The sequence below is a fragment of the Saccopteryx leptura genome, chromosome 3, assembly GCF_036850995.1.
Source record: "Saccopteryx leptura isolate mSacLep1 chromosome 3, mSacLep1_pri_phased_curated, whole genome shotgun sequence".
NCBI classification, from domain to species: Eukaryota; Metazoa; Chordata; class Mammalia; order Chiroptera; family Emballonuridae; genus Saccopteryx; species Saccopteryx leptura.
The window spans coordinates 203,564,248-203,591,778 of record NC_089505.1 but is presented as its reverse complement, the minus strand read 5'-3'; the positions used below and the strand labels follow the sequence as shown (position 1 = coordinate 203,591,778).

At 42.3% G+C, this 27,531-nt stretch overlaps 1 protein-coding gene and 1 non-coding gene across 2 annotated transcripts; both read left to right on the top strand.

Moving 5' to 3' along the window:
• The first annotated feature begins 19,134 nt into the window (after nt 1–19,134).
• On the top strand, nt 19,135–19,265 carry LOC136401629 (small nucleolar RNA SNORA51). The gene has a single exon (XR_010750651.1). It is a non-coding gene; the product is annotated as a small nucleolar RNA SNORA51 (small nucleolar RNA).
• A 3,850-nt stretch (nt 19,266–23,115) lies between these two features.
• Nucleotides 23,116–27,185, top strand: LOC136397336 (uncharacterized). The gene is given in 2 exon segments (XM_066371852.1): nt 23,116–27,130; nt 27,133–27,185. Coding segments are annotated over 2 exon segments (4,068 nt in total).
• The last annotated feature ends 346 nt before the right edge of the window (nt 27,186–27,531 follow it).

The window sequence follows — 27,531 nt, the reverse complement described above, 5'->3', positions numbered from 1 at the left end:
ACAGTATGGGCTCCCAGTTTGACCAGCTTACCAGTTCTGTACTTTGCCATCTAGCTAACATGTTGAATTTTCTACAACTATTTGTAGGTGACACATGTGTGAGGGAGGGGGTGGGGGCACTGTGGCATGTAATGGGGGTGGGTAAGAGAATCTGAAGAAGAGGTAGGGATGGACAGAAGATAAGTGTTAACAGGGAAGGACAGGAGGTAAGTGCTAACACTTTATTTATTTTTAAGTACAGTTGACACACAGAATTATATCACTTGTGTACAATATGTAAGGCAGTTGCCCCACAAATCTGGTCAGTTCTTGTTACCATGCAATTTTATCACAGTGTTATAAATTTATATATTTTTTCTATAAAAAACAGAGAAATACTATCATCATCATTGCAATTACCACCATTTCTATTTCATATTTATTGTTTAGCATTATTTCCTGGTAGAGATGATGAAAGAAAGCAACCCCAATCATTTCTCTGCCCACAAAGGGTACCTCTTGACCAAAGATGATGCTGGAAGGACAGGCGGGAGAGATATGCTTCACTTCCAGGAAATTTCTAAATTCACCTGGGACTGCTCACTTTCCCACCCAGGGTAAAATTTTTTTAAAGTTTACTTAGTGGCTCTTCATCAGCACAAAAGAAGTTTGTTCTTGATCTGGAAACTGTCTCTCTTCCAGGGGTATCTGGACATAAAAGAAAGAAAGTGGATTAGGGGAAATAAGTTTTCAAAGCCCCCTTTCACTGCCACAAATTGAAAGGAGGCCAGGCTCCTGAGCTGACAGCCAGGCATCCCCACGTGGTCACTGCCTAATCCCTTCTGCTAGGTGGCTGCTTCTATACCAACCAAAGAAAAGAGGTCAACCAGATGGTAGGTTGACAATGGAAAGGACGTTAAGGACAGACATTAGCAAGGGAAGGGTGTAGGGAATGACCTGAGAGTGGAGTGGCAACTTACAGTGGGCAGGGTCAGGCAGTCGAAAGGTGCATGTTAAGTATTCATAATAGCAGTGGTCATTGTTTTTATTGATACACATTATAATTTATAAATAACATAAAATGTAAATATGTGATTAATTATTCCTCTTTCTGTCATCATCACTTTTGTTGTTGTTATATGTATAAACTTTCCCCAACCTGGAAAGGTATTTGGTGGCCTGAAGTGGAGACAGATTCCTGGCTGGAAACTCCAAATTGTATATACTTCTGGAAGCAACAGGCTAGTCCCAAAAAGTCAGAACTGACCTGTCAGCCTCTCATTTTTGATTAGTATTTCTGTCTCCAACTGAGAACTTCCTGTCCTGACACCTTCCAATTTGGGTCCAACACCTTTCTCCATGAGGAAAAAGCAAACATGCTCCACCTCATGAAATATGTCCCACATCCCTTTTCTAGTCAGCCTTCTCACCTCTTGTTGCCTCAGGCCATGCCAACCAGCTCTAATTTGTAGGGACCTTCCTGTTTGGCCACCATAAGTCTTTTCACTATTGCCCTGCCTTCAATTTCAGTCTCTGCCAAATGCAAGCAGTGGGGTGGGGCGGGGCAAGTTGAGTAGGGCAGGGTGGCAGCCTACTACCTAGTATTACAGTCTATAAGTAGTTCTTGTTCTCTGTGTGAGTGATTTTTGTTTAATTCCACACAAGTTACTTTTTGGTAGTGTTTGAAAAAAACAAATAAGAAAACACTGAGAATAATACCCATGCACAGTGTCATTAACTAACCAGCTTCTTTGGTGCCCTGAACAGGAGATGCAACCTGCAATCTTGGCATGTAGAGATGACACTCTAACCTACTGAGCTACCTGGCCAGAACCTTGGGGTTTATTTAGTCCCTTTCTCCCCCACCCCATTATGCCCCTCAACTTGACACCACCACCACCACTGAAGTAGTAACTGATTCAAAAATTAATCCAACTCAAAAATTGCACATTGCCTGACCAGGCAGTAGTGTAGTGGATAGAGCATCAGACTGGATGCAGAGGAACCAGGTTCAAAACCCCAAGGTTGCCAGCTCAAGCATGGGTTCATCTGGTTTGAGCAAGGGGTCATTCAGTCTGCTGTAGCCCCCTGGTCAAGAGAAGAAAACATTCAATGAGAAACTAAGGCACCACAGCAAAGAATTGATGCTTCTCATCTCTCTCTCTTATTGTCTGTCCCTATCTGTCTCTCTCTCTGTCTCTGTCACACAAAAAATTACACATTAATCTCTAGTGAAAAATACTGTGAAAGGCATGATAGGTAGGCTATGCCTTTAAATGTCAAAAAGCTCTCCCTTGCCTTTGAATTATAGCACATTCTCCTACTGTCCTTAACAATTTTCATTCTCCTTGAGAGGAAGAAAATAGACCATGTTGCTGAACCCTAGCTTTTCATACTGTAGATGAGCTTCTTCCAGAGATGCAGGTTTTGATTTGTTTGTTTTTCTCTTTTTTTTAAATGGTGGTAAAAATATCTTCTTTACTTTTTATGAGCACACAGTTCACTGGCATTAATTATATTTACATAATCCATATCATGTTTACTCTTTTGGTTCAATTTTTAAAACAACCCCAGGGTCATGACTTAGAGACACAGTTTAGACAATGAAAGGCCCCTTCATTGAGTTGCCATCTGTGTGGGGTTCTTTCATGTTTGATCACCTTCTTTTCTATATTTTATTTAATAGTGCTAAAGGAGCAAACCAGATTTTATTGATGACTGGAGAGAAAGAAAGAAGAAGCATTAATTTGTTATTTCACTTTGTTGTGCATTCTTTGGTAGCTTCCCATATGTACCCTGACCAAGGATCAAACTTGCCACCTTGGTGTTTCAGGATGATGGCTAACTGACTTGGGCCCCTGTTTTGTTTTTAATTGTATGTATGTGTCTGTGTGTGTGTGTGTGTGTGTGTGTGTGTGTGTGTGTGTGTGTGAGAGAGAGAGAGAGAGAGAGAGAGAGAGAGAGAGAGAGAGAGACTCTTAGAAACTTGAAGGCAGTTTTCCTGGGCTGGGAAATGCAAAGGATTCTTTTTTCCCAGACCAGCCAGTTTCTCAAACATTCTCCTTTTCTGCAGTTTGGAAGCTGCAGCCTAAGGCTGGTAAAGTTGAAGATACCCAAGGGAGGTTTCTTCCCCTCACTCTAGTTTTCCCAGGCCCTCTCAAGCTTGCCCAATTTGGGAATAGGAGGGTAGAGGTTTCATCCTAAGTGCTGAACCAGGCCTCTAGTCATCAGGAAAATCATACAAGGGTAAAGCTGAGTTGGCATGTCAGGCAGAGCAGCCAAGGTGGCAAGATCTACTCTGGGACTGCCTGCTAATATACTTCTCTGGCTGAGAAAAGAGCTGTGCATTTGGGGTGGGGGGGTAGAAGAGGAGACATGGAGCATGGGACAAGAGTTGCTGGCTGATTATCCTGAGAACTGCTGGGGCACTGCTGGCATCTCTAACTCAGTTCTGGAAAGTTCTATTGTTGGTACTGAGGTCCCACTTATTAGGCATGAGCTAAAAATTGTTGCCAGAAACTTCCAGTTTCAGTTAAGATTACAAAAATAACTGACCCTAACAAAACAGAGACTAGCCTAAATCCAGGCCATATAGATGTTTGCCTCTGTAAAACTACACAAAGTTCCCAAAAAATCTCAGATGGGATTTTAGAGCCCTCCCCCAGTGGCCTGCTTTAGTGAAGACAGGAGGGACACTAGAGCCACACCTGCCCCAGTCCAGGCCACCAACAAAACCCTCCCCTCTTTGTGGTCATGTGCATCATTATGTCAGAATGTGCATGAGCCCCTCAAGGCATGGGGACTGCCCCTTCCCATTCCCAGCCTCTCTCCAGTACTAGTCTGCATGCAGCACACTTCTTGGCATCTGGGAGAAGAAGACTGAGGAGACTGACCTTTCCACAGGCCTCCACATTCACCATCTGAATGGCAGAGCCTCAGGTAACACTGCAGGTTGCCAGTAAGGCCATTTCTTCCTTGTTAGATACAGAGGTCACTTATTCAGCACTTCCCAAATTTTCAGGACACTGTCTCCTTCCTCCGTTTCAATTATTGGGGTTGACTGTATTCCCTCCAACCCACTGAACATCCCCCCTCACCTCTGTCATCTAGGAATTTGTCTCTTTAATCTATATTCTTCCTCAGTGACCTACTCTCATCATTGGATGAGATATCCTCACCAAATTTCACACCACCATTACCATCTATATCCCTTCCCTCTCCTCTTTTGATAGCATCTTCATTGGGCTTCTGTCTGATGCTTCTTCCAATCCCGATGCTCTTACTTCAACCCCTGATCCAATGCTAAATGACATAGAAGCCAAATTCTGGAATACCTCCCAACCTATTAGAGCCACCCATAATTCCCCTATATCCATTACTTAAAAAAACCCTCCTCATTACTCAACCAGGGCACAATACCCTATCCAGCAGAAAGAAGTAGGACTTAAACCCCTTATCTACAAATTTCTTTGAGCAGGCATTCTCTGCCCAACCTGTTTTTCTTACAATACCCCAATCTTATCTTTCAAGAAACCAGATTGTTTCTACAGATTCATCCAGGACCTTCACCTCAAATAAGGCTGTAGTTTCTCTCCACCCCATCATCCCTATCCCCCTCAAACCCTCCTTTTCTTAATTTCCCTGACTTGTAATTTTTAACTGTCTTAGACTTAGAAGATGCTTTCTTCTCCATTCTGATACACCCCAACTCATAAGACCTTTTTGCCTTCACCCGGATGAACCCTGACACCCACCATTCCCAACAAATCACATGGACTGTCCTCCCCCAGAGATTCCAGGACAACCCCTACCTCCTGGAAAAACTCCTGGCCACCTCTTTGGCCTGGCCCCACAGCACAAATCTCCTAATTTAACACGTGCCTCCTTATCAACCACCTGGCCTCCCTTGGCTACCACAATAAGTCTCAGCTCTCCTCAATTGTCACCTATCTTGGCTTTTGTCTGTCCTCAGGCAAACAAAATAATCACTCAGTAAAAACACCTTATAGACTCTGCTCTTTTCCCCACCACTAAAAAGGACCTCTGATCTTTCCTTGGTCTCACAGATTATTTCCACATTTGTATCCCCAACTTCAGGTTCATTGCCAAACCCTAATATAAGGCCTCATCTGGCCCCCTGCAAGAACCTTTCTTACCTTCCTCCTTCACTAGAAATGCTTTATCTCAACTCAAAGCCACCCTCAACTCAGTGCCGGCCCTTACACTCCCTAACCTCACCAAGTCCTTTATTCTCTACACTCATGAGTCTCAAGGCCTTGCTCTTGGCCTTCTTGGACAGAAATCAGGACCAGACTTCAAGGCAGCTGCCTACCTCTCCAAGCAACTAGACCCCACAGCCCGAGACTGGCCTCCCTCCCTCATGCTCTTGCAGCTACTGCCCTCCTTATCACTGAGGCCTCCAAACTCACCTACTCCCAACCCATTGCTGTCTATTTTCCTCATGCAGTCCTTAGCCTGCTACATAACAAGGCTCTTTCCTTTCTTAGCTTGGCTCATCCAGTACCAACTCACACTTAGTAACCCTCATATTTTCCTCCTCAAATCCCCTGCCTTAAATCCCTTCCCACTCTCCTTCCCACCAATGTTCTCATATTCCACTCATGTCTTATGGAACCAGATACCTCCTGCTTCCTCCACACCAATCTCTGCAGTCCCCCCAACCCTGACTTCACCCGTTTTGTTGATGGTTCTATTTATGTTTGAAATGGCAAATGCCACTCTGGCTATGCTGACACCTCAGCCTATGATCTAATTGAGGCATACACCCTACCTCCCAACACCTCTGCCAAAAAGGCTGAACTCTTTGCTCTCACCTGTTCCCTAACTCTAGCTAAGGACTAATCTGTCAACATATACCATAAATCCAAATATGTTTACCACATTGTCCATTCCCATGGCACCATCTAGGCTGAACATGGCTTTCTCACCACTCAAGGCTCTCCAATTCCACATGCTTCCTTTATCCTCCACCTTATTGAGGCCCTACACTTACATACTACAGTCACAATCCTTCACTGCCATGGACACCAGAAAGGCCCATGACTTAATGCCCTTGGCAATAGGGCAGAGTGAGAGGCACACACAGCTTCCCTTCTTCAGGAACCAGTCCTCAACACATGCAACGCTCATACCCTCAAAGAATAAAAAACATCTTTATTATATGTGGCTTAAGTGTCTGTTTGTTGCTGATAGCTTATTGGTTGCTTGTGTAACTGTACCTGCCAATGGGGTGAAGTTGCCATGGCATGCAAATAGTCCTGCCTTCTGGCATGCCACCTCACAAATTGAGGTTAAAGATTGGAGCAATTATTATGCTGTTAAGAAATCTTAACACTAGAAGGGGTCTTTGCAATGGTACAAGACTAGAGGTTCTCCAATTGAAAAATAATGTCATAATAGCTAAGTCTTTGACTGGCTCCTCTAAAGGTGAAATACATGTCATTCCAAGAATTGATTTGGCTCCATCTCAAACAGGGTTGCCGTTTCAATTGAGACGTAGACAATTTCCTGTAAAACTTGCCTTTGCTATGACCATCAATAAGTCTCAGGGCCAAACGCTTAAGCGTGTTGGCATTTTTTTACCTGAGCCTGCATTTGGACACGGTCAACTTTATGTTGCCTGTTCAAGAGTTAGTGAAAGAAAGGACGTAAAATTAAAAATAATTGATGATCCTCTGCAAGACGAGCTTAAAAATGATGGAAAGATCTACACAAGAAATGTTGTGTACAAAGAGATCTTTGACATGTGAATTAACATTTTATTATTTAAATCACCTTTATTTATTGAGCTAGTGGTGGCTCTTAAGAAATGTACCACCAGTGGTTTCCTTCATTGCACTCTACTTTAAGCAATTAAGCAAGTAGAAGGGGGAAACCCCATGGGGCAGTAAGCAAAGGGGCGTCCTCACCGCTTGCCCTGGGTAATTCAGTTTGAATTAGCAGACACCTTTGCACAAATCATTTTAATTACAATTTATAATATCTTGAACAGCGGTCATTTCTAGTCTCTTATAATGGGTCACCATTTACAAAGGGCCCTAATTCACTTCCTAGAGCAACCTCATTTTGCCTACTCTCTAGGCCCTTGATGTCCTCACTTCCTTCTATAACTCCCCTCTCATTCGCCACTGTCCTCTACCTATCTTCCTCTGACCCCTCATTACCCACTCTAACATGTCTTCTCTCCTTGCCCAAATTACTCAATCTTGCAAGGTCTGCAAAACTTCTATCCTCCAAAGAGGCCTAAGCACACCCTCTTTCTTCCATTCCCACTAGGCCTGCAGACATATTTCTGGACAGGAGTGGCAAATTGACTTCACTCATATGCCCCACATCTATTCCCTCTGCTACCTCCTCACCTTCTTGACACTTTCTCCTACTGTCTAGAAGTCTCCCCCACCTCTGAAAAAGCCTCTGAGGTCACCGCTGTCCTCACCAAACATATTATTCCCTGCTTCAACCTCCCAGCTTCTATCCAAAGCAACAAGGGACTTGCCTTCATCTCCCAAGTTACTCGGCAGGTGTCCCATCCCCTTGGCATCACTTGGTGCCTACATGTCCCTTACTGGCCACAGTCCTCTGATAAGGTTGAATGAGCTCATGGCACCCTCAAAATGCAACTCACCAAACTCTTCATTGAACTGAAGCAAGATTGGGTCTCTCTTCTCTCTACTGTTTTCTCTACCCACCTTCATACAGCACCTTAAGCCCCGACTTTTCTCAGCCCTTTCAAACTCATTATGGTTGCTCCTTTATACTTGGAAACCTTCTCCCACCTTCCCCTAATAATTTTCCCTCAGAGATTATCTCCTAGCTTTATCTCTTACATGACATCTCCTCTGACAGCATGCTGACTTCCATTTACTCAAACCAATTGCAAAAAGATATTCCCCCAATGCTCCTAGAGATGAGAGATTGGGTTCTTTTAAAGGTTCTGCCAGAACAAGCACAAACCTTACACTCAAAATGGGAGGGCCCATACCAATTAATTCCTACCACCCCTACAGCTGCCAAATTACTAGGAGTCCCTTCCTGGACCCATCTCTCTAGGCTATGGAACACAGAAGAACCTTCCCCAAAGGAGCCCCAAGGAGCGGAAGAAGAACTAATTGAAGAACCAGAAGGGGAACCAACTGAAGAATACACCTGCACAAGGATGGGGGAAACCAGTCAAGGTTTTCAAAACACAACTGGACCAGATGAGGCCCAGAAAAACCATGAGAAAAGACCCAATGGGGGGAGCAGGGAGAACTCAACCACAGAAAAAATATCACTCAGAACTGGACTGCTAATTCTACATGGTATCTAAGGCAGGGAAGTTCTATAATTCCTTACTAGAGGGTTTCTAAGACTATACTCTAAACTCTTTAAAATGGCTAACTGAAAACCAAGTGCTCTTAGCTATTCTAACGTTAGCCTGGGACAAGTTCCTTCAGGGGAACTTTCAAGACCATCTGATCAGGAACTGTGTCTATATCGTGAAACTGAGAAAACCCAGAAATGAAAACACCTTTACCCATACTTTTACTTACTATTCCCCTCCTTGCACCTTGATTTGGGGATTCTGGTTTTCAAGCAAATGCCTCCAGAGTTATAGTGGCAGGGGAAAATTTAACTCAGTGTTGGATCTGCCATCCAAATCCTGGGAACCCTTCAAAGTACAAGACACTCCTACAGGCATATCCTATATCTTTAGCTCTCTAATTCCTCAGATAAACTTCCTTGACTGTCTTTCTTTCCCAGTCATTTGGTAGCAAAATCACCCTTTATGCTTTCACTTAACAACATTAACATTTGAGTTCTCTAATTTCCCCAAAACCTCCCTAAAGTGTTACAAACATAAGGGATGCACCCTGTGCTACAGTGGTGTTCATGTTAGGGTCCCTGAGCCATTAACTGCTCTAGCAAACCTCACTACTTCTGAACTCTTTCACACATTAAGAGAAGATATAGCCTGACCAGGCGCTAGTGCAGTGTATAGAGCATCAGCCTGAAATACAGAGGACCCAGGCCCTAAACCAGTGGTTCTCAAACTTTTTGAAGTCAGGGCACATTTAAAATCCTACAAATAATTGTAGGTGCACTATATATAAATTTTTAAAAAATATGTTATCATAATTAAGTCAAATATTTAAAAATATATATAAAGTTCTAGTGTGCTTTTATGGTAATTAAACAAAATAAATATGACAAAATTAAATTTATTCTGACATTTAAAAACATTTTTATGTTACATTTCTTGAGTTATACTTTTTAGAGTTTGTAAAAAAGAAGGATAAGAAATAAGTAAGATTTAGTATATTTGGCAGGTCCCAGCGCAAACGTGTTAAGGTTTTTCATTCTTGTGTTTATGAGAAACATGAGCCTGATGTGTACTAGTGATTTCTTCATTGATTTCTTCAATGAAAGGCAAACACTCATTTCCTTGTCAATACATTGAAGAATTTCTCTCTTTTTACTCTTAATTGTGTTGAGGGTAGAAAATCCTAATTCACATAAATAGGATGTTGAAAATGGTAGTAAAATGTTCAAAGCGTTTTAAGATATTGCCACATAGTCTTCTTTTATAGAAATCCAATTCACTTCAAATTCAATTGGCTTCAAGAGACAATTTCTTATGTTTAATCATCAGTTCACAATCAGTGGATATAGCTGCCAGTTCTTCTTCTGTTAATGTTAAACCAAAATTACTTGAAGTTTCCATGAATGGGTTTCTATTTCAATCATACTGTTCAGTGTTAAGTGAAGAAAAATGCTATAAATTAAATTCTGCCCATCATCCTTCAAGACCTGTTTTATATACACTTAACATTTGCTCACTTCCAGAATTGGATTCTTCAATATCACACTTCTTTTTGAGAAATAAATTCACTTTATTTGGGTGTATTTATCTAAAAATAATATAATGATGTGTTAATAATAAATATAATAATGATGTGTTAACAAAAAGAGCAGTATTTTCATAATGAAATGGTATAATAGAGTAACTATATTTATTTTTATATCTGGGCACAAGCTGCGAACCAGCACAGCTAGTAACCCCAGGTCCCAACTGGCAACGGTGTGGAATTAAGAAAATACAAGGTTGGGAGGACCCTGTAATTTCCTGCTGGCGAGAACAAAGTGTGCCCCCAAACTGCATCTTGCTTTACTTATAGTGCAAAGTGGGCCATTAGCAAATCAATGAGATCTTTGATCATGTTTCCAAGGCAACACAAGAATTTTTACCAAGTGCAGAAAACCCCACCATACATATCGTTTTAACTTTACACCAAACAAAGGATAGAAGAAACTTGTCTCCAGTCTTTTTTTTTTTTTTTTAATTTTTCTGAAGCTGGAAATGGGGAGAGACAGTCAGACAGACTCCCGCATGCGCCTGACCGGGATCCACATGGCACGCCCACCAGGGGCGATGCTCTGCCCACCAGGGGGCGATGCTCTGCCCCTCTGGGGCATCGCTCTGCCGTGACCAGAGCCACTCTAGCGCCTGGGGCAGAGGCCAAGGAGCCATCCCCAGCGCCTGGGCCATCTTTGCTCCAATGGAACCTTGGCTGCGGGAGGGGAAGAGAGAGACAGAGAGGAGGGAGGGGGGATGGAGAAGCAAATGGGCGCTTCTCCTATGTGCCCTGGCCGGGAATCAAACCCGGGTCCCCCGCACGCCAGGCCAACGCTCTACTGCTGAGCCAACCGGCCAGGCCCTTGTCTCCAGTCTTTATGGGGAACATGGGCATTAGTGTAAACAATCCACTACCACAGCTTAACAACCTTTTGCAACCTAATCAGGCAAGTAAAGTAGGAGGTTGGGCAGACTGTCAGCTTAAAGCTTAAAGACCCGACACCTCTGTCCCCCCCAAAATCTAAACTCTAAAACCCTGTTGGTTTTTTGGTCCCCAAAAGGCACATATTTCCCTGGAATACCATAGGGCACACTTGGAAATCTTCTAGGGCACACCAATGTACACTAGCACACACTTTAAGAACCACTGACCTAAGGACTCACACCAACATTGTGCATTGCTACCAACCATGGACACATTTCAGTTAGAGCAGGGGTAGTCAACCTTTTTATACCTTCTGCCCACTTTGTATCTCTGTTAGTAGTAAAATTTTCTAACCACCCACCGGTTCCACAGTAATGGTAATTTATAAAGTAGGGAAGCAACTTTACTTTACAAAATTTATAAAGCAGAGTTACAGCTAAAGCATATAATAATAGTTACTTACCAAGTATTTTATTTCAAATTTTCACTAAGTTTGGCAGAATAAATCTTTATAAAACAACTTACTATAGTTAAATCTATCTTTTTATCTATATTTTGGTTGCTTTGCTACCGCCCACCATGAAAGCTGGAATGCCCACTAGTGGGTGGTAGGGACCAGGTTGACTATCACTGAGTTAGAGGCTATAAGATGCAGAAACAGGTCATCCATAAACACAATATAAATGGAACCAAGGTACCGAATACATTAGTAAGTTTTGATTGTGTGACCATTTTGGAAGCTTAGAAAGCTCTGTTTCTTGTGGCTTATTTCTAGGGAGATGCAACCCATATGGTGTTAACACTGGATAGAGAAAAAGGAAGAGTAAGCTCTAGGGAAGGGGAAATTGTAGACTGAAGGATTGCCATGACTTCCAACTTCAAGACCAGATTTGTGTGGACTGCATATGGTCCTAGTGGCTGCAGTTTCCACTCTTCTTTCTCTTTTCTATTTTTCATGCAGAATTGAGTTAAATAGGCTTTCTGAGGAAAACACAGTGTTGAAAAATGAGCTGGGGAGGATTTAGCAAGAGCTTGAATCTACAGAAAGGACAAATAATGCACAGAGTTAAGGGCCCTGTCTCAGTGGTTCCACTCAGACTTACAGCCTATCACACATTTCACTCTTTGTAGAAGGAGCTTAGAAGGTATTATTGCTGTAGAAAATGGGATGTGTTCACAGATCAACCCCACATTCCAGAATACCCTAAGTTGGTGAGCTGTGCTGACCTCTGACCAGCCTGGACATGCATGAAAGGACTCATACCTCCTTGAAAATGTTGGCAGCCACCTTCATTCCTGAGTGCCTGGTCTCAGAAGTTTGAGTTAGAAAGTGCGTGAGTGATTCAGGAAGTCACCACCACAGCGCGTAGCTCTAGCACAAACCCGCATCTCTCTGAAATCCATGTGCACACACTTTTCAGCCCTACAGAAACACTCCACATTATGCTAAGGGGTGGGGGAGGCAGCAAGTATTTTTGTAGGGGTGAGTGGTGCCCATAATACCTTTCTGGGCATGGAAATCCTGTTCATTCATGTCTTCATAATGGTTTCAGCTGTACTTTTTCTCCAAAATTTGTTTCTGGCCTACTGACTTTAGTGAGTCAGAGTCAGGGGTAGGGAGGTGGGTATGGAGAAAAGGCACAAAGACGTGAGCACTGAGGCTGGAGAGAGTGTTGGGGGTGAGGGGAACACAGAAAACCTCTCAGTGGAGTTCTGTTCACACAATTGCCTTATTTTATCCAAGGACAAGTGGTTTCCTCCTTTTCAACTCTGAAGTTAAAGATTAACTCAGCCCGTGGAGAGAAGCTTGGGCGTAGGGAAGTTCGCTTTGGTGCACTCCCCGCTTGCCGCTGGCGGTTGGGGTGCACTGGGCGCGCGGATGAATGGGGTGCTCTGGACTCATGGACGAATGGGGTGCTCTGGGCACACCCACGGTTGGGGACGTTCGCGGTGCATGGGCTGCTGGGGACGCAGCTGTGCGCAGGACTGCTGCGCGGGGCACGCGGTTTCTCACCACAGGTGGGCTGTTGCTCCCCGAGTGTGGGTGGCAGTTGCTCGCGTGGGTTGACTCACCACAGGCACACTCCCTCCTCGGCTTGAACAAACGTCCGTGCTGCAGTTAGCTTCCTCCACACCCTCAGCTCCCTCCCGACTCTCAGTTCCAAGTGAAAGCAGCCCTTTTGCCTTCAGTGTGTGTGGAGCTCCCGGATGCTCCAAGGATAGATTTTTCTGTTTCTAGTTGATAAATTTGTTGAAATTTTGGGGAGATCTGTCGGACGCGCTGCTCACGGTGCCATTTCCATGACGTCACTCTCAATTATGTCTTTTAAAGACCTTATCTTTCAATATAGTTATATTCTAAGGTACTGGGGGTTTTGGCTTTAATATGTAAATTTTGGGAGGACATAAATCAGCCTGTTACAAATAACACAACCAAGCTATTGACATTGATACAATGCATGGATCTCATTTAGATTTCACCAGTTATACCTGTGTAATCATGTATGTGATTGTGTGTAAGTTCCACACAACTTTATTTCCTATGTAGGTTTATGTATCCACCACCATAGTCAAGATACTAAAGTTCTAACACCACAAGGACCCTTCATGTTGTCCTTTTATAACCATACCCACCTCTTTCCTACCCACCTACTCCCACCCCAACCCCTGACAACCAATAATATTTTTTTCACTTCTAAAATTGTGTGATTTCAAAGTGTTATATAAAAGGAATAATATAGAATATAACTTTTGGGACTGGCTGGGCACACATATTATAACCCTAAAGAGTCATCCAAGGGGCATAGCTTCTTTTTATTACTCAATAACATTTGAAGGTATTGATGTCCCACAGTTTTTTTTTAACAGAGACAGAGAGAGAGAGAGAGAGCCAGAGAGAAGAGTAGATAGGGACAGACAGGAATGGAGAGAGATGAGAAACATCAATCATCAGTTTTTCATGGTGACACCTTAGTCATTCATTGATTGCTTTCTCATATGTGCCTTGACCGCGGGCCTTCAGCAGACCGAGTAACCCCTTACTTGAGCCAGTGACCTTGAGTCCAAGCTAGTGAGCTTTTGCTCAAACCAGATGCACCTGAGCTCAAGCTGGCAACCTCAGGGTTCTGAATCTGGGTCCTCTGCATCCCAGTCTGACATTCTATCCATTGCGCCACTGCTTGGTCAAGCTTATATGTGATTTTTAATGGACACCCAAGACTTCATTCAGTGGAATCATTCTACCACACTTTTAACCCAGTGCAGTCAACCATGGGTAGGTATCAAAGTTTGTGTTGTGCTTTTGCAACAGGTCTCTATTTGAAGAAATAGGCTATCCCTTTTATCATATTGCAAGTTCCTCCAGAAAGTAATTTACAAAGTTGTTTTCATTTATTGTTTAACCCCCAAGTACCAGGGCAATGCTGGTTACCTGTTGAGTAATCAAAATGTTTCATACTTGGTTTGTATTAGACACTCACAAAATTTGTTGAGTGAATGGCTGATGGCAGAAGGAAAGCTTTATTTTTATATATATTTTAATTATATAAATTTTGTTGTTGTTTTGTAAAAGTACAAAAGTCAGATTATCCAAACTTCTTTTTTTTTTTTTTTTTTATTGATTATAATTTTTTTTTTAAATAAATTTTTATTAATGGTAATGGGATGACATTAATAAATCAGGGTACATATATTCAAAGAAAACATGTCCAGGTTATCTTGTCATTAAACTATGTTGCATACCCCTCGCCCAAAGTCAGATTGTCCTTCGCCACCCTCCATCTAGTTCTCTGTGCCCCTCCCCCTCCCCCCAACCCTCCCCCTGTCCCCCCTCCCCCCACCCCTGGTAACCACCACACTCTTGTCCATGTCTCTTAGTCTCATTTTTATGTTCCACCAATGTATGGAATCATGTAGTTCTTGTTTTTTTTCTGATTTACTTATTTCACTCCTTATAATGTTGTCAAGATCCCACCATTTTGCTGTAAATGATCTGATGTCATCGTTTCTTATGGCTGAGTAGTATTCCATAGTGTATATGTGCCACATCTTCTTTATCCAGTCTTCTATTGAAGGGCTTTTTGGTTGTTTCCATGTCTTGGCCACTGTGAACAGTGCTGCAATGAACATGGGGCTACATGTGTCTTCACGTATCAATGTTTCTGAGGTTTTGGGGTATATACCCAGTAGAGGGATTGCTGGGTCATAAGGTAGTTCTATTTGCAGTTTTTTGAGGAACCACCATACTTTCCTCCATAATGGTTGTACTACTTTACAGTCCCACCAACAGTGAATGAGGGTTCCTTTTTCTCCACAGCCTCTCCAACATTTGCTATTACCCGTCTTGTTGATCATAGCTAATCTAACAGGGGTGAGGTGGTATCTCATTGTAGTTTTGATTTGCATTTCCCTAATAACTAATGAAGCTGAGCATTTTTTCATATATCTGTTGGCCATTTGTATCTCTTCCTGGGAGAAGTGTCTATTCATGTCTTCTTCCCATTTTTTTATTGGATTGTATCCAAACTTCTTACAAACATAATTATTCACATGTACACATGCACACATTCCTTTCCATGTCTTAATTCTGACTTGTTAACTTAATTGATTGTTTTGACTTTAACCAAGCTTACTTTTAAAAAAAAACAAGTTTTCACTATTTTGTTTAAAACTAGCCTAAAGCATTTTTGCCCCTTATCATGGATCTTATAGATAAAGTATTAGAAGTAACTAATAATAATAGCATCTATAGTACCAGCCCTAAAACAAGCACTAAAATAAAGAATTATAGGTAATAAGCCAAGAGAGGAGGTAAAAATGGATTAATAAAAAATACTGAATTAATCCTCCCCAAAAAACAGAAGAAGAAAATATAGAACAAATAGAAAATATAGGAACAAATAGAAAACAAAAAACAAGATGTTAGAGTTAAATTCAATCTTATCAATAAACACATTAAATATAAATGCTCTAAAATCCCAATTAAAAGATGTAGATTCATTGGATATAACAAAGAAAGACTAAACTCTGTACTGTCTACAAGAAACTCCCTTTGAATAAAAAGAAACAAATGTAAAAATTAAAAGAATGTAAACACTAATAAAAACAAAAAAATACTGAAGTGGATATCGTAATATGAGAAAATAAAATTTTAGAGCAGCAAATATTATCAAGCATAAGAAGGGTCATTTAATGTTGTTAGCTTAAAATTATGAAGAGGACATAAGAATAATAAATGTTTATATCTCTAACAGTCAAACTTCAAAATACTTAAATAAAATGGATAAAATTGTAAGAAAGAAACTTCTCTCAATAACTGATAAAAATAGAAAAAAATCACTAAAGATATGTAAGCCCTGAAGACACTGTCAACTGACTTGACCAAACTGACATCTTGAGAACATTCCCCTGCAAAACAGAATACATGTTCATCAAGTGCATATGAGACATTTTCAAAAGTAGACCATATTCTGAACTATAAACAAGTCTCAATAAATTTAAAAGGTTTCAGGTCACCATACAATTATGTTTTGACTAAAAGGAGATTAAGTTAGATATCAACAACAAAAAGGATCTCTGGAAAATCCCCAAATATATATTTGGAAACAAAGTTACACACTTGTGAATAGCTTCTAGCGCAAAAAATAAACCAAAAGGGAAAAATAGAGAATATTTTGAATTGAATAAAAATAAAAATATAATACAGGAGTGGGCAAAAGTAGGTTTACAGTTGTTCATATGGAAAATAATACAATAATCAATAAAAAGTAATATAAGAATGAACTCTGTGGTTTGTGTACTCACAACAAGAAAGTTCCTTATGCCTCATTCTGTATGCTAAAATTTGTGGCATGCAGTTCAAGCAGCACATAATAGGAAATTTGTAGCACTAAATGCTGATAATAGAAAAGGGAGAAAGGTCACAAATCACTCATTTCAGCTTTGACTTTAAGAAACTTAAAAAAAAAGAAAGAAAAAAAAGCAGTGTAAACAGAAGTAAGGAAATACTAGAGATCATTAAAAATCATAATAAAGAGGGTAGGGAAAGGTATTTGATGTAAGTAACTTTGGAAATGAGTGGAACCTGTATGACTTGAGGGGAAAAATGGTACATAAACATTGCACTCTAGTTGGTTGTTTCTCAAAGGGGTACAGCCTAACCACTCTGATATTGCTATATATGTATACTGGAATTAAACTTTTAATTAAATGGATGATAGATGGTGGGAACAAGCTTTTTACTGTTGAAGTAGGAGTTTGCTTGCTTACAGTAAGTAAAGGGAAGAGACTAGAATATTCCATATGGTAAAGGTTAGTTAGAGACTCTGCATGAGTTCATATTTATTTACTATAGATACAGACAGTTATATATACAAATGTCTACAGATGTGTATAAATACAAGGGTTGGTATACACACATATGCTCTCTGTCTTTGTCAGTTGAGAGAGCCTAGAAGCACTGACACCTCAGTAGCAATAGACATACCTTGTATTCAGATCTTGATTTCTAATGTCATTCTTTAATTAAAAAAATAAAACAGGGCTCCTTGGGAAAACTGCTGATTCTAGGACTTAGAGGGAAATAAATAAGATGATCCTAAAGTATTTTGTAGTGATAGAAAGTAAGGGAGTGTTAAAAAAATCAACCACAATAATGAGGGTATGTGAAAAGGACACAGGGACCAACTGAATATGTTTCCAATGACCAAAGCTGGAACAATTTGAGGAACAAAATAAATATAGTAGTATTGGAGTATAAAATAAATAGCCATAGTCATAACTGATATAAATAAATTATTAAATAAATAAATGGAGAAGAAGAGTAAAATCATTAAGGGGAAAGAGTTCCAAATAATTTATGCACATGCTCTGCTCTCAAATTGAAACATAACTGCCAACTCTTTCAATGTGGACTGAACACAGTGATTTCCTCCCAAAGAGTATATAGTATTAGAAGGAATGTGTAAAAGAACATGACAAATACTACTTTAGCCAGGTGATTAGGATTTGCATCAACAATTATAAGACATGTTGATAGTATGTACACTTGATATTATGTGATGAAAATGGCACTTCACCACTGTGGTCTTCCTTCCAAAACCTCATAACCCAATATAATAATGGTAAAGCATTAGACAACTCTTTAGACATTAATCACCATACAAATTGACAAAAAAAAAATCTATGAAACTCCTGCCCAGCACTCCTCAAAATAGTCAAAAGAAAAGTCTGAGAAACTGTCTTAAAAGAAAGAAACTATTTGCAGATGACAACCGAATGTGGCGTGGTATCCTGGATGAAATGCTGGAGCAGGAAAAGATATTAGATGAAAACTAAAGAAAGTTAAATAGAGTATAAACTTTAGTCAATTTAAAAAGCTGTGGGAAAAAAGAAAAACAATAGGAAAAAACACTGAAACAAATATCTGGCTCAATAAGATTTATAAAATTAAAAAAATTCTAGCTAGACTGATAAGAAGAAAAGAGACAAACACTAATTGTCAATATCAAAAATAAGAGTGTGGGGCCTGACCTATGGTGGCGCAGTGGATAAAGCGTCAACCTGGAATGCTGACATCTCCAGTTCAAAACCCTGGGCTTGCCTGGTCAAGGCCCATATGGGAGTTGATGCTTCCTGCTCCTCCCCCTTCTCTCTCTCTCTCTCTCTCTCTCTCTCTCTCTCCTCTCTAAAATGAATAAAATAAAATCTTTTTTTAAAAAAAGAATAAAAGTGTGATATCAGTTTGGATGCTGTAGATATTAAAAATAAAAAATTTTATAAAAATTATGCTAAAATATTCAACAACTTATATGAAATGAACAAATTCTTTATAAGATGCATATTATAAAAGCTCACTCAAATAAGTAAAGATAACTGTTATACTTATAAAATAAATTGAATCTATGCTTTAGAATCTTTCCAAAAAGATACTTACCTGGCAGAGGAGATACCATGATCACGAAGGTAGTTTTTCCTTTGTGAGGCTTATCTTTTGCATTCCAGAAGTGCTGACCTCTGCAATTCTCCCCAATGCCAAAAATCTTTCTAAAAAGAAAAGTTTAAGAAAAATGGCCTCACTGAAAATTCTGCCAAATATTTAAGGAAGAAATAAGACCAATTCTATAAAACCTCTTCCAGAAAATTGAAGAAGAGGAAAATCTTTCCAATTTACTTTATTAGGCCATTGCTACTTTGATACAAAATTTAAACAGACAAAAGGAAAACTACAGATCAATAAGCCTTATAAACATAGGTGTAAAAAGTTCTAAATAAACATTCAGCAAATAAAAACCAACAATATATGAAAAGAACAATTCCACTATGGCTAAATGAAATTGCCCCCCAGAATAAAGGATGGTTTAATATTTGAATAATAGGCCTCCCAGTGCTTGCCGCAAGCTGTGTTGTTACACTGACTGTACAGAAAGAGGAGGCAGCGTAAACCCACCCATCTACACCTCAGCCCTGGCCCTTTGCCTGGTCTGTATTGTGAACGGGGGGACATGGGGGAAAAAAAATTTGAATAATAATCAATGTAATTCTTTATATTTGTAGACTCAAAAAAGACTATCTGATCAACTCAACTGATGCAGAAAAAGCATTTGACAAAATTTAATAACATTCCTAATAAAAACTCACATCAAATTAGGAATAGAATGGAACTTCTTTAACTTGATATGGGTTATATTTGAAAACCCCATAGCTAACATCATACTTAATGAAAAGCTGAGAGCTTTCTCTCGAAGACTTGTAACAGTATTTAACATAATACTGGAAATTCTAACCACAGCAATAAATTAAGAAAAAAAAAGGAAAAGGTGTACAGAGTGCAAAAGAAAAGAATAAAGCTGACCCTATTTGCAGATGACATGATTATTTATAAAGAAAATCCCAAGGAATCTACATCCTCGCCAAATAAAACCTCTTACAATTAATAAATGAGTTTAGGAAGGCAGTCCAAGATAAACAAACAAAAATCAACTACATTTCATTAACAATAAACATAGGAACATAAGATTAAAAACACAATACCATTTATAGTCATTATAAAGAAAATAAAATACTTATATACACACTAGACAAAACAATCTATAGTGTCTGTATGTAAAAAATAAATGGAGAGGCATACCATGTTTATGAATTAGAAGGCACAACATAGTGAAAGATGTCAATTCTCTCCAAATTGATCTGTAGGTTTAATATAATTTCTGTCAAAATCTCAGAAAGATTCTTGTAAATATGTACTAACATATTCTAAAATTTATAAGGAAAGGGAAAGATTCTAAAATAGCTAAAATAATCCTGAAAGACACCAAAGTGAAAGAATCATTTCATCCAATATTAAGACCTAAGATAATTTCAAGTAATCAAGATACTGAGGAATTTGGCAGAGAGATAGATAAATAGAGCAATAGAACAAAATAGAACCAAGAAATAGACTCCCATAATATGCCCACCTGATTTTTGACAAAGGTGCAAAAGCAACTAAAAGGTGAAGTCTCTGATACAAAGTCACTTATCCAAGGCATAATTGGATTCCTCATGAGAGTGCACCACCCAGATCATACAATCAGTCAAGGGTGTGGGGAAAAGCTTAGTCCTAAAACCAAACCTTAGGCTACAACGACCTGGCCTGCTTATAGCCTGCCCCCCACACCCAATATAAGTCACAAGCGAGCAAACATATATATCATATTTACAAACTTATTTGACCAACAATTATGAAGGGCACCTTTGTAATTTCTTTATGGCCAATAATGAGTTTTCCTATTTTACCACACATAGAACCAGCAGATGCTGGTGTATTGGCCAAAAGGTTTGGTATGCCCACTCAGGGTGGCCTCTGGTACCAGATACAGTCTGCAGACAAAACTCTGGCCTGTATTCTGCCAGAGGGAAAAGATTTGCCTCTCTTGGTGCCGCTGACAGCTCTCTCATTTTACCCATAGCTTTTGATTTGTTAATCTTACTGCTGTAGTTGGTACTGTTTCTGTTTATGCAATGTATCCCACTCCTTGCGCAGTGACCATCATGGAAGATACCTGTGGTTTAGATTGTGAAGCAAGCAAAAGGGGTGGAATGTTGGTCAAATAAGTTTTTAAATATGATATATATGTTTGCTCATTTGTGATTTGTATTGGATGTGGGGGACAGGCTGTAAGCAGGCCAGGTCATTGTAGCCTAAGGCTTAGTTTTAAGACTAAGCTTTTCCCCACACCCTTGACTGATTGCATGATGTGGGGTGGTGCACTCTCATGAGGAATCCAATTATGCCTCAGATAAGTAATTTTGTATCAGAGACTTCCTTATTTGTATATTGGATTAAGGGTTTTTGGTTTCTACACTATAAAGTGGGGCAGACCAGGAGCATGCTATCTCTCGGTTCCTGCTATCATCATTGTAGGGGCCTCCCTCCCTGGTCCCTTGCCCTTCATGGGAAAAGCTGGTTTTCTGCTTTTCCCTTGTCTTCTTTTGTGGTTTGCCTGTCTTGGTGAGACACCAATAAACAGAATGGCCCACCATCCTATGACTCCGCCATTTCTTTACCGTCTGCCTGAATCCAATGGGAACCTGCAGGTGAATGGCCACGATGGTGGCTCCTGGCCTTACGGTAAGAAACAAAACACTGTGTTCTGCTTACAAAGCCTCTAAGGCAGTGGTCCCCAACCCCCAGGCCATGGACCGGTACCAGTCCGTGGGCCATTTGGCACTGGTCCGCAGAGAAAGAATAAATAACTTCCATTATTTCTGTTTTATTTATATTGTAACAGTGGATTCCGTCTGATCTTTTTCGTCTGATTTTTGCTTAACTCATCTTGGCTTGTAAAACAATAACTGGCCCACTCGGCCCCTAGATGTTTGCCCAGGCTCCTTGAAGAAGCCGCAGGCATCCGGTGTTTGATTAGGGGCTTATCGGAAAGGCAAGGCCGCAAGCATCTGAGGCAATCAATTGTTGCATTCGCCGGGTAAAATAGACACTGGAGACGTTTAGAGAGTTTAAACAAAGTTTTATAGAAAAGTGAGCTCAGGTGACGGTCACCAGTCACACCGAGCACCTACAATTTAGGGGTTTTTATAGCGTAGCAAGCAAGCGGTTCATACAGAAGTGAATTTTGCGTTTAGTACTTGGCTCCCCCAAATTAAATTTTAGTCAGATGTGCCTTAGTAACCAGTCATACAGTTAAAAGCCCCCAGCTGGAAAAGTCCCTATCTATCCTCCAGGATTGGGTTGCACTAATTATCCTGGGAGTTTTTCGACTTTCCTATCTCAAGGACTCATCTATTCCTAGCCATCCTGGGAGTCTAACACCTTCCTTACCTCAAGGACCGGGAATAGATTATGTCACATCAATCACCCTGAGAACTGTTACAACTCCCCTCCTTGAAATTAAGCAGATGTTTGCCCATCAATTACCCTGAGAACTGTTACAACTCCTCTCCCTGAAAATAGGTATAAAACTTGCCTGCTGAAGTGGCTCGGGGCTCTTGGCCATTTCCTTGCCTTGGGCCCGCTCGCGAGTGTAATAAACTTTTCTTTGTTTTACTCTGAGTCTAGAATTCTGTTGGTGCGTCCTCAGTCAACATTTGGAGGTTCCACCGAGATTCCGCACGAGACGCACGCCTGATGCTTGGTAAGTGAAACTGGCGGTGGCTGTCAGGCAGGGACGTGAGTCCCTCCTGGCTGCGACCGACAGACGTGTCAGGGGGTCGCAGGCCACGACTCCGGGGGACGCCCTGGAGTGTGAGGACGACCAAGGACGCTTGGAAGTCCATCTGCTGTCTCAGACAGAATCTGTAGATTTGTTGCCAGTTTCCAACCGAGCTCGTAGGTCCGGACCGTTAGATTTATTTTTAGTTTTATTTTGCCGTTCGCGGCGCAGCCGGCTTTGTCTGTTTGTTTCTGTTTGTTTTTGTCAGTGTCTTATTTGTTGCCTTCTTTCTGTCTTTTTATCTCTTTGAAATTAAAATGGGACAAGGAGCTTCCACCCCACTGTCCCTGACTCTGTCTCATTGGTCTGAGGTTAATGCCCGAGCTCATAATCTGTCTCTTCTTGTTAAGAAGCGCAAGTGGCAAACTTTCTGTACCTCCAAGTGGCCCACCTTAGGAGTAGGTTGGCCGACCACTGGAACCTTCCACAAAGACACCATAAAGGCGGTTAAAGCAGTCGTCTTCAGTCCAGGACCTCATGGCCGTCCGGATCAGCAGCCTTATATTTGGGTTTGGGAAGACCTGACCGACAACCCTCCTCCTTGGGTCTGACCTTTCCTTCCTCCCCCTGCACCCTCCCTCCCAACAACCCTCTCCACCACTCCGGGCACTCCCAGACCTGCTCCAACTCATCCAGACCTCTGCTCTATGCTTCCACTCAAACCTTCGGAGCCAACGACGCCTACTTCATCCCTGTATCCTCCCCTTCCCTCCTCTGTTCTCCCTGAATCTCAAACTGACCTTATTCTTCTTGATTCGGGACTCCCGCCTCCCTATCCCAGGGATGTCCCTGCCGGTGCTGCTGGTTCCCAGCCTGAGGCCCCACATCAGAACGAACGGGGACCATCAGGAGAGGGTCCAGCCCAAGGTACCCGGAGCCGGAGAGCACAAACCTCGGATGACGTGGCCGTCACCCTGCCCCTTCGGCCTTTCGGACCTCCTGTCCCTGGCGGTCAAGGGGGAGACATGCTGGTACTTCAGTATTGGCCCTTCTCCTCCTCAGACCTATATAATTGGAAAAACAATAATCCACCTTTTTCAGAGGACCTTGTCAAACTTACTGACCTTCTCGAGTCTCTTATGTTTTCCCATCAGCCCACTTGGGATGACTGCCAGCAGCTCTTAGGTATCCTCTTCACCTCCGAAGAAAGAGAACGAATTCTCCTCGAGGCTAGGAAATTGGTTCCTGGACCTGATGGTCGTCCTACTCAACTCCCCAACCTTATAAATGAGAATTTTCCCCTGAGGTGGCCTAACTGGGACCCTAATACGCCTGAAGGTAGGCGGCAACTCTTACTCTATCGCCAGACTCTGATGATGGGTCTCCGAGCGGCGGCGAGACGCCCCACTAATTTGGCTAAGGTAAGAGAAATAATTCAAGGGTCAGAGGAATCCCCATCCAGATTCCTAGAGAGACTAATGGAAGCCTATAGGAGGTACACCCCTTTCGACCCTGAGTCTGAAGATCAGAAAGGGGCACTGGCTATGGCTTTTATAGGACAGTCAGCTACTGATATTCGGAGGAAACTCCAGAGGATGGATGGGTTACAGGACATGGCTCTGAGAGATTTAGTCAAGGAAGCTGAGAAAGTGTTCTATAAAAGAGAGACAGCAGAGGAAAAGGAGCAAAGATTAGAAAAAGAACGTGAGGAGCAGGAAAATAAGCGAGATAAACGGAGAAATAAAGAGTTAACAAAGATTTTGGCTACCGTAGTAGGGAAACAAGATAGAAAAGGAAAGCATAGTACCTCGGGCCCAAACCAAAAACCAAAATTAGGACCTAACCAGTGTGCCTACTGTAAAGAAGAAGGACACTGGGTCAGGGATTGCCCTAAGAAGAACAAAAAGAAGACTGAGGAAATCCTTGCCCTAGGAGATTAGGGGCGTCGGAGTTCGGACCCCCTCCCCGAACTCAGGGTAACATTCAATGTGGAGGGGACACCAATCGACTTTGAGGTGGATACAGGAGCGGTTTACTCCGCCTTGCAGAACCCGCTGGGCCCCCTCTCAAACAAAAAATCCCTGGTTCAGGGGGCAAATGAATGCCAGCATAGATCATGGACAACTAAAAGGACAATGGACCTGGGGAGGGGAAAAGTACAGCACTCCTTTCTGGTCATACCAGAATGCCCTGCCCCGCTGCTGGGGAGGGATTTGCTTACCAAGTTAGGGGCAAGTATTGACTTCAAGCCCCAGGGACCAGAAGTAAGATTCAGTAACCCTCTTGTCAGTCAGCCTGTTGTGACCATGCTGACCTTGTCTGCTGAAGATGAGTATAAACTGTATGAGACCCCTGCTCCCGGACCCCATTCAACAGAGGACAGGTGGCTTCAGAGCTTCCCAGAGGCCTGGGCAGAAACGGCAGGGCCAGGATTAGCAGTACAAAGGCCTCCGGTGGTAGTATACCTAAAGCCCTCCACTACCCCCGTAAGGGTCAAACAATACTACATGAGTAAAGAGGCCCGAGAAGGCATTAGGCCTCACCTCAAGAGGCTACTAGGACAGGGGATCCTGAGGCCTTGTCAATCAGAATGGAACACACCCCTGCTACCAGTGAAGAAACCAGGGACAGGGGACTATAGACCAGTCCAGGATTTGAGAGAGGTTAACAGTCGAGTAATGGACATACATCCAACGGTCCCAAACCCTTACAACCTCCTCAGTACCCTCAGTCCTGACAGGAAGTGGTATACAGTACTGGACCTGAAAGATGCCTTCTTCTGCTTGCGCCTGCATGAGGACTGCCAACCCCTGTTTGCTTTCGAATGGACGGACCCTGAGAATGGACTCAGTGGACAGCTCACCTGGACTCGGCTACCCCAGGGCTTCAAGAACTCTCCCACCATCTTTGATGAAGCGCTGCACCAGGATTTGAGTGCTTACCGAGCCTCCACCCCTGAGGTAACTCTGTTGCAGTATGTTGATGATCTATTACTTGCAGCCGCCACCAGAGAGCAGTGCAAACAAGGAACTGAAAAACTGCTTGCCGAACTGGCCAAACTGGGATACCGGGCATCCGCCAAAAAGGCCCAGATCTGCCAACCCGAAGTCACCTTCCTGGGCTACTCTCTCCGAGACGGTAAGAGATGGCTAACTGAGGCGAGGAAAAAGACTGTTACTCAAATCCCGCCTCCGAAAAATCGGAAGGGCCTCAGGGAATTCTTAGGCACAGCAGGTTTTTGCAGACTATGGATACCTGGCTTTGCCGCACAAGCTGCCCCTCTATACCCCTTGTTAAAGGATGGAACTGAATATACCTGGGGAGATGAACAGCAAAAGGCCTTTGACCAAATCAAGAGGGCACTGTTGTCAGCCCCGGCCTTGGCACTCCCCAACATAGAGAAGCCTTTCACTCTCTATGTAGACGAGAAGGAAGGGATAGCTAAAGGAGTATTGACTCAGTCTCTGGGACCCTGGAAACGGCCAGTAGCCTATCTTTCTAAGAGGTTAGATGCAGTCGCAAAAGGGTGGCCAGGGTGCCTACGGGTGATTGCCGCTGTGGCCCTCCTAGTCAAAGACGCTGACAAACTGACTCTGGGCCAGAAATTGACTGTTGTCGCCCCCCATGCCCTGGAAAGCATAATAAGACAACCTCCAGACCGCTGGTTAACTAATGCCCGCATTACTCATTACCAAAGCCTCCTGTTAGATAAAGACAGGATCACCTTTGGCTCTCCAACTGTTTTGAACCCAGCCACCCTGCTACCCAGGGAGGAGGGGGGAACTGTCCACCATCAGTGCAGGGATATCCTAGCCGAGGAAGCTGGGATCCGGAAAGACTGGCGGGACACACCATTGCCACAATCTGACTTAATTTGGTATACTGATGGAAGCAGTTTTCTGTATGAAGGAGAACGCCGAGCTGGGGCTGCAGTGGTAGACAAGGAAAAAGTAATCTGGTCAGAGAGACTTGCCCCAGGAACCTCAGCTCAAAAGGCAGAACTAATAGCTCTAACAAAGGCCTTGGAACTAGCTAGTGGTAAACGGGCCACCGTCTACACGGACAGCAGGTACGCATTTGCTACTGCACATGTGCATGGGGCAATTTACAAAGAAAGGGGCCTGCTTACATCAGCAGGCAAAGACATTAAACACAAACAAGAAATCCTAGCCCTCTTAGATGCTATCATGCTCCCACGGGAGCTAGCCATTGTCCATTGCCCTGGGCACCAGAAAGGGCAAGACCCAGTAGCAAAAGGCAACAGGAGGGCGGATGAAGAGGCTCGAGCGGTAGCCATGAGGACTGCCTCCAACATCCTCACTATAGAAGCAGAGCCATCCCCCACCCTGACCCACTTAGAGGAACCTGAGGATGTTCGGAAGTTCCTCCAGATGGCCCACCATCTTACCCACCTTGGGACTGACAAACTGGTACAACTGCTTCAAGATGATAAAACATTGACTACCCCCGAGAAGAGGCAAATAGCAAAGGAAATAGTCAAAGCTTGTAAGGCCTGCCAAATGGTGAATGCCTACCCAACAAAAGGAACCAGTGGAACCCGTCTCCGAGGCACCAGACCAGGCCAATATTGGGAAGTAGACTTCACTGAGGTAAAACCTGCCAAGTATGGACTAAGGTATCTCTTAGTTTTTGTAGACACCTTTTCAGGATGGGTAGAAGCCTTCCCTACCAAGCATGAGACGGCGGCGGTGGTAATTAAGAAGATTATGGAAGAAATCTTTCCTAGATTTGGCCTTCCAAAGGTAATAGGGTCTGATAATGGACCGGCGTTTGTGGCCCAGGTAAGCCAGGGGGTAGCCAAAATATTGGGGATTGATTGGAAACTACATTGTGCTTATAGACCCCAAAGTTCAGGACAGGTAGAGAGAATGAATAGAACAATTAAAGAGACCTTAACTAAATTAGTCATAGAGACTGGCCATAGAGATTGGGTAATGCTCCTACCATATGCTCTTTTCCGGGCTCGGAATACCCCTTCTGCTAAAACTAACCTAACCCCCTTTGAAATACTTTTTGGAACCCCTCCACCTATTCGAGATTTATCCCCCTCTGACTTAAATATCCCAAATACCCCTTTGTCCATTAGGTTACAGGCCCTGACC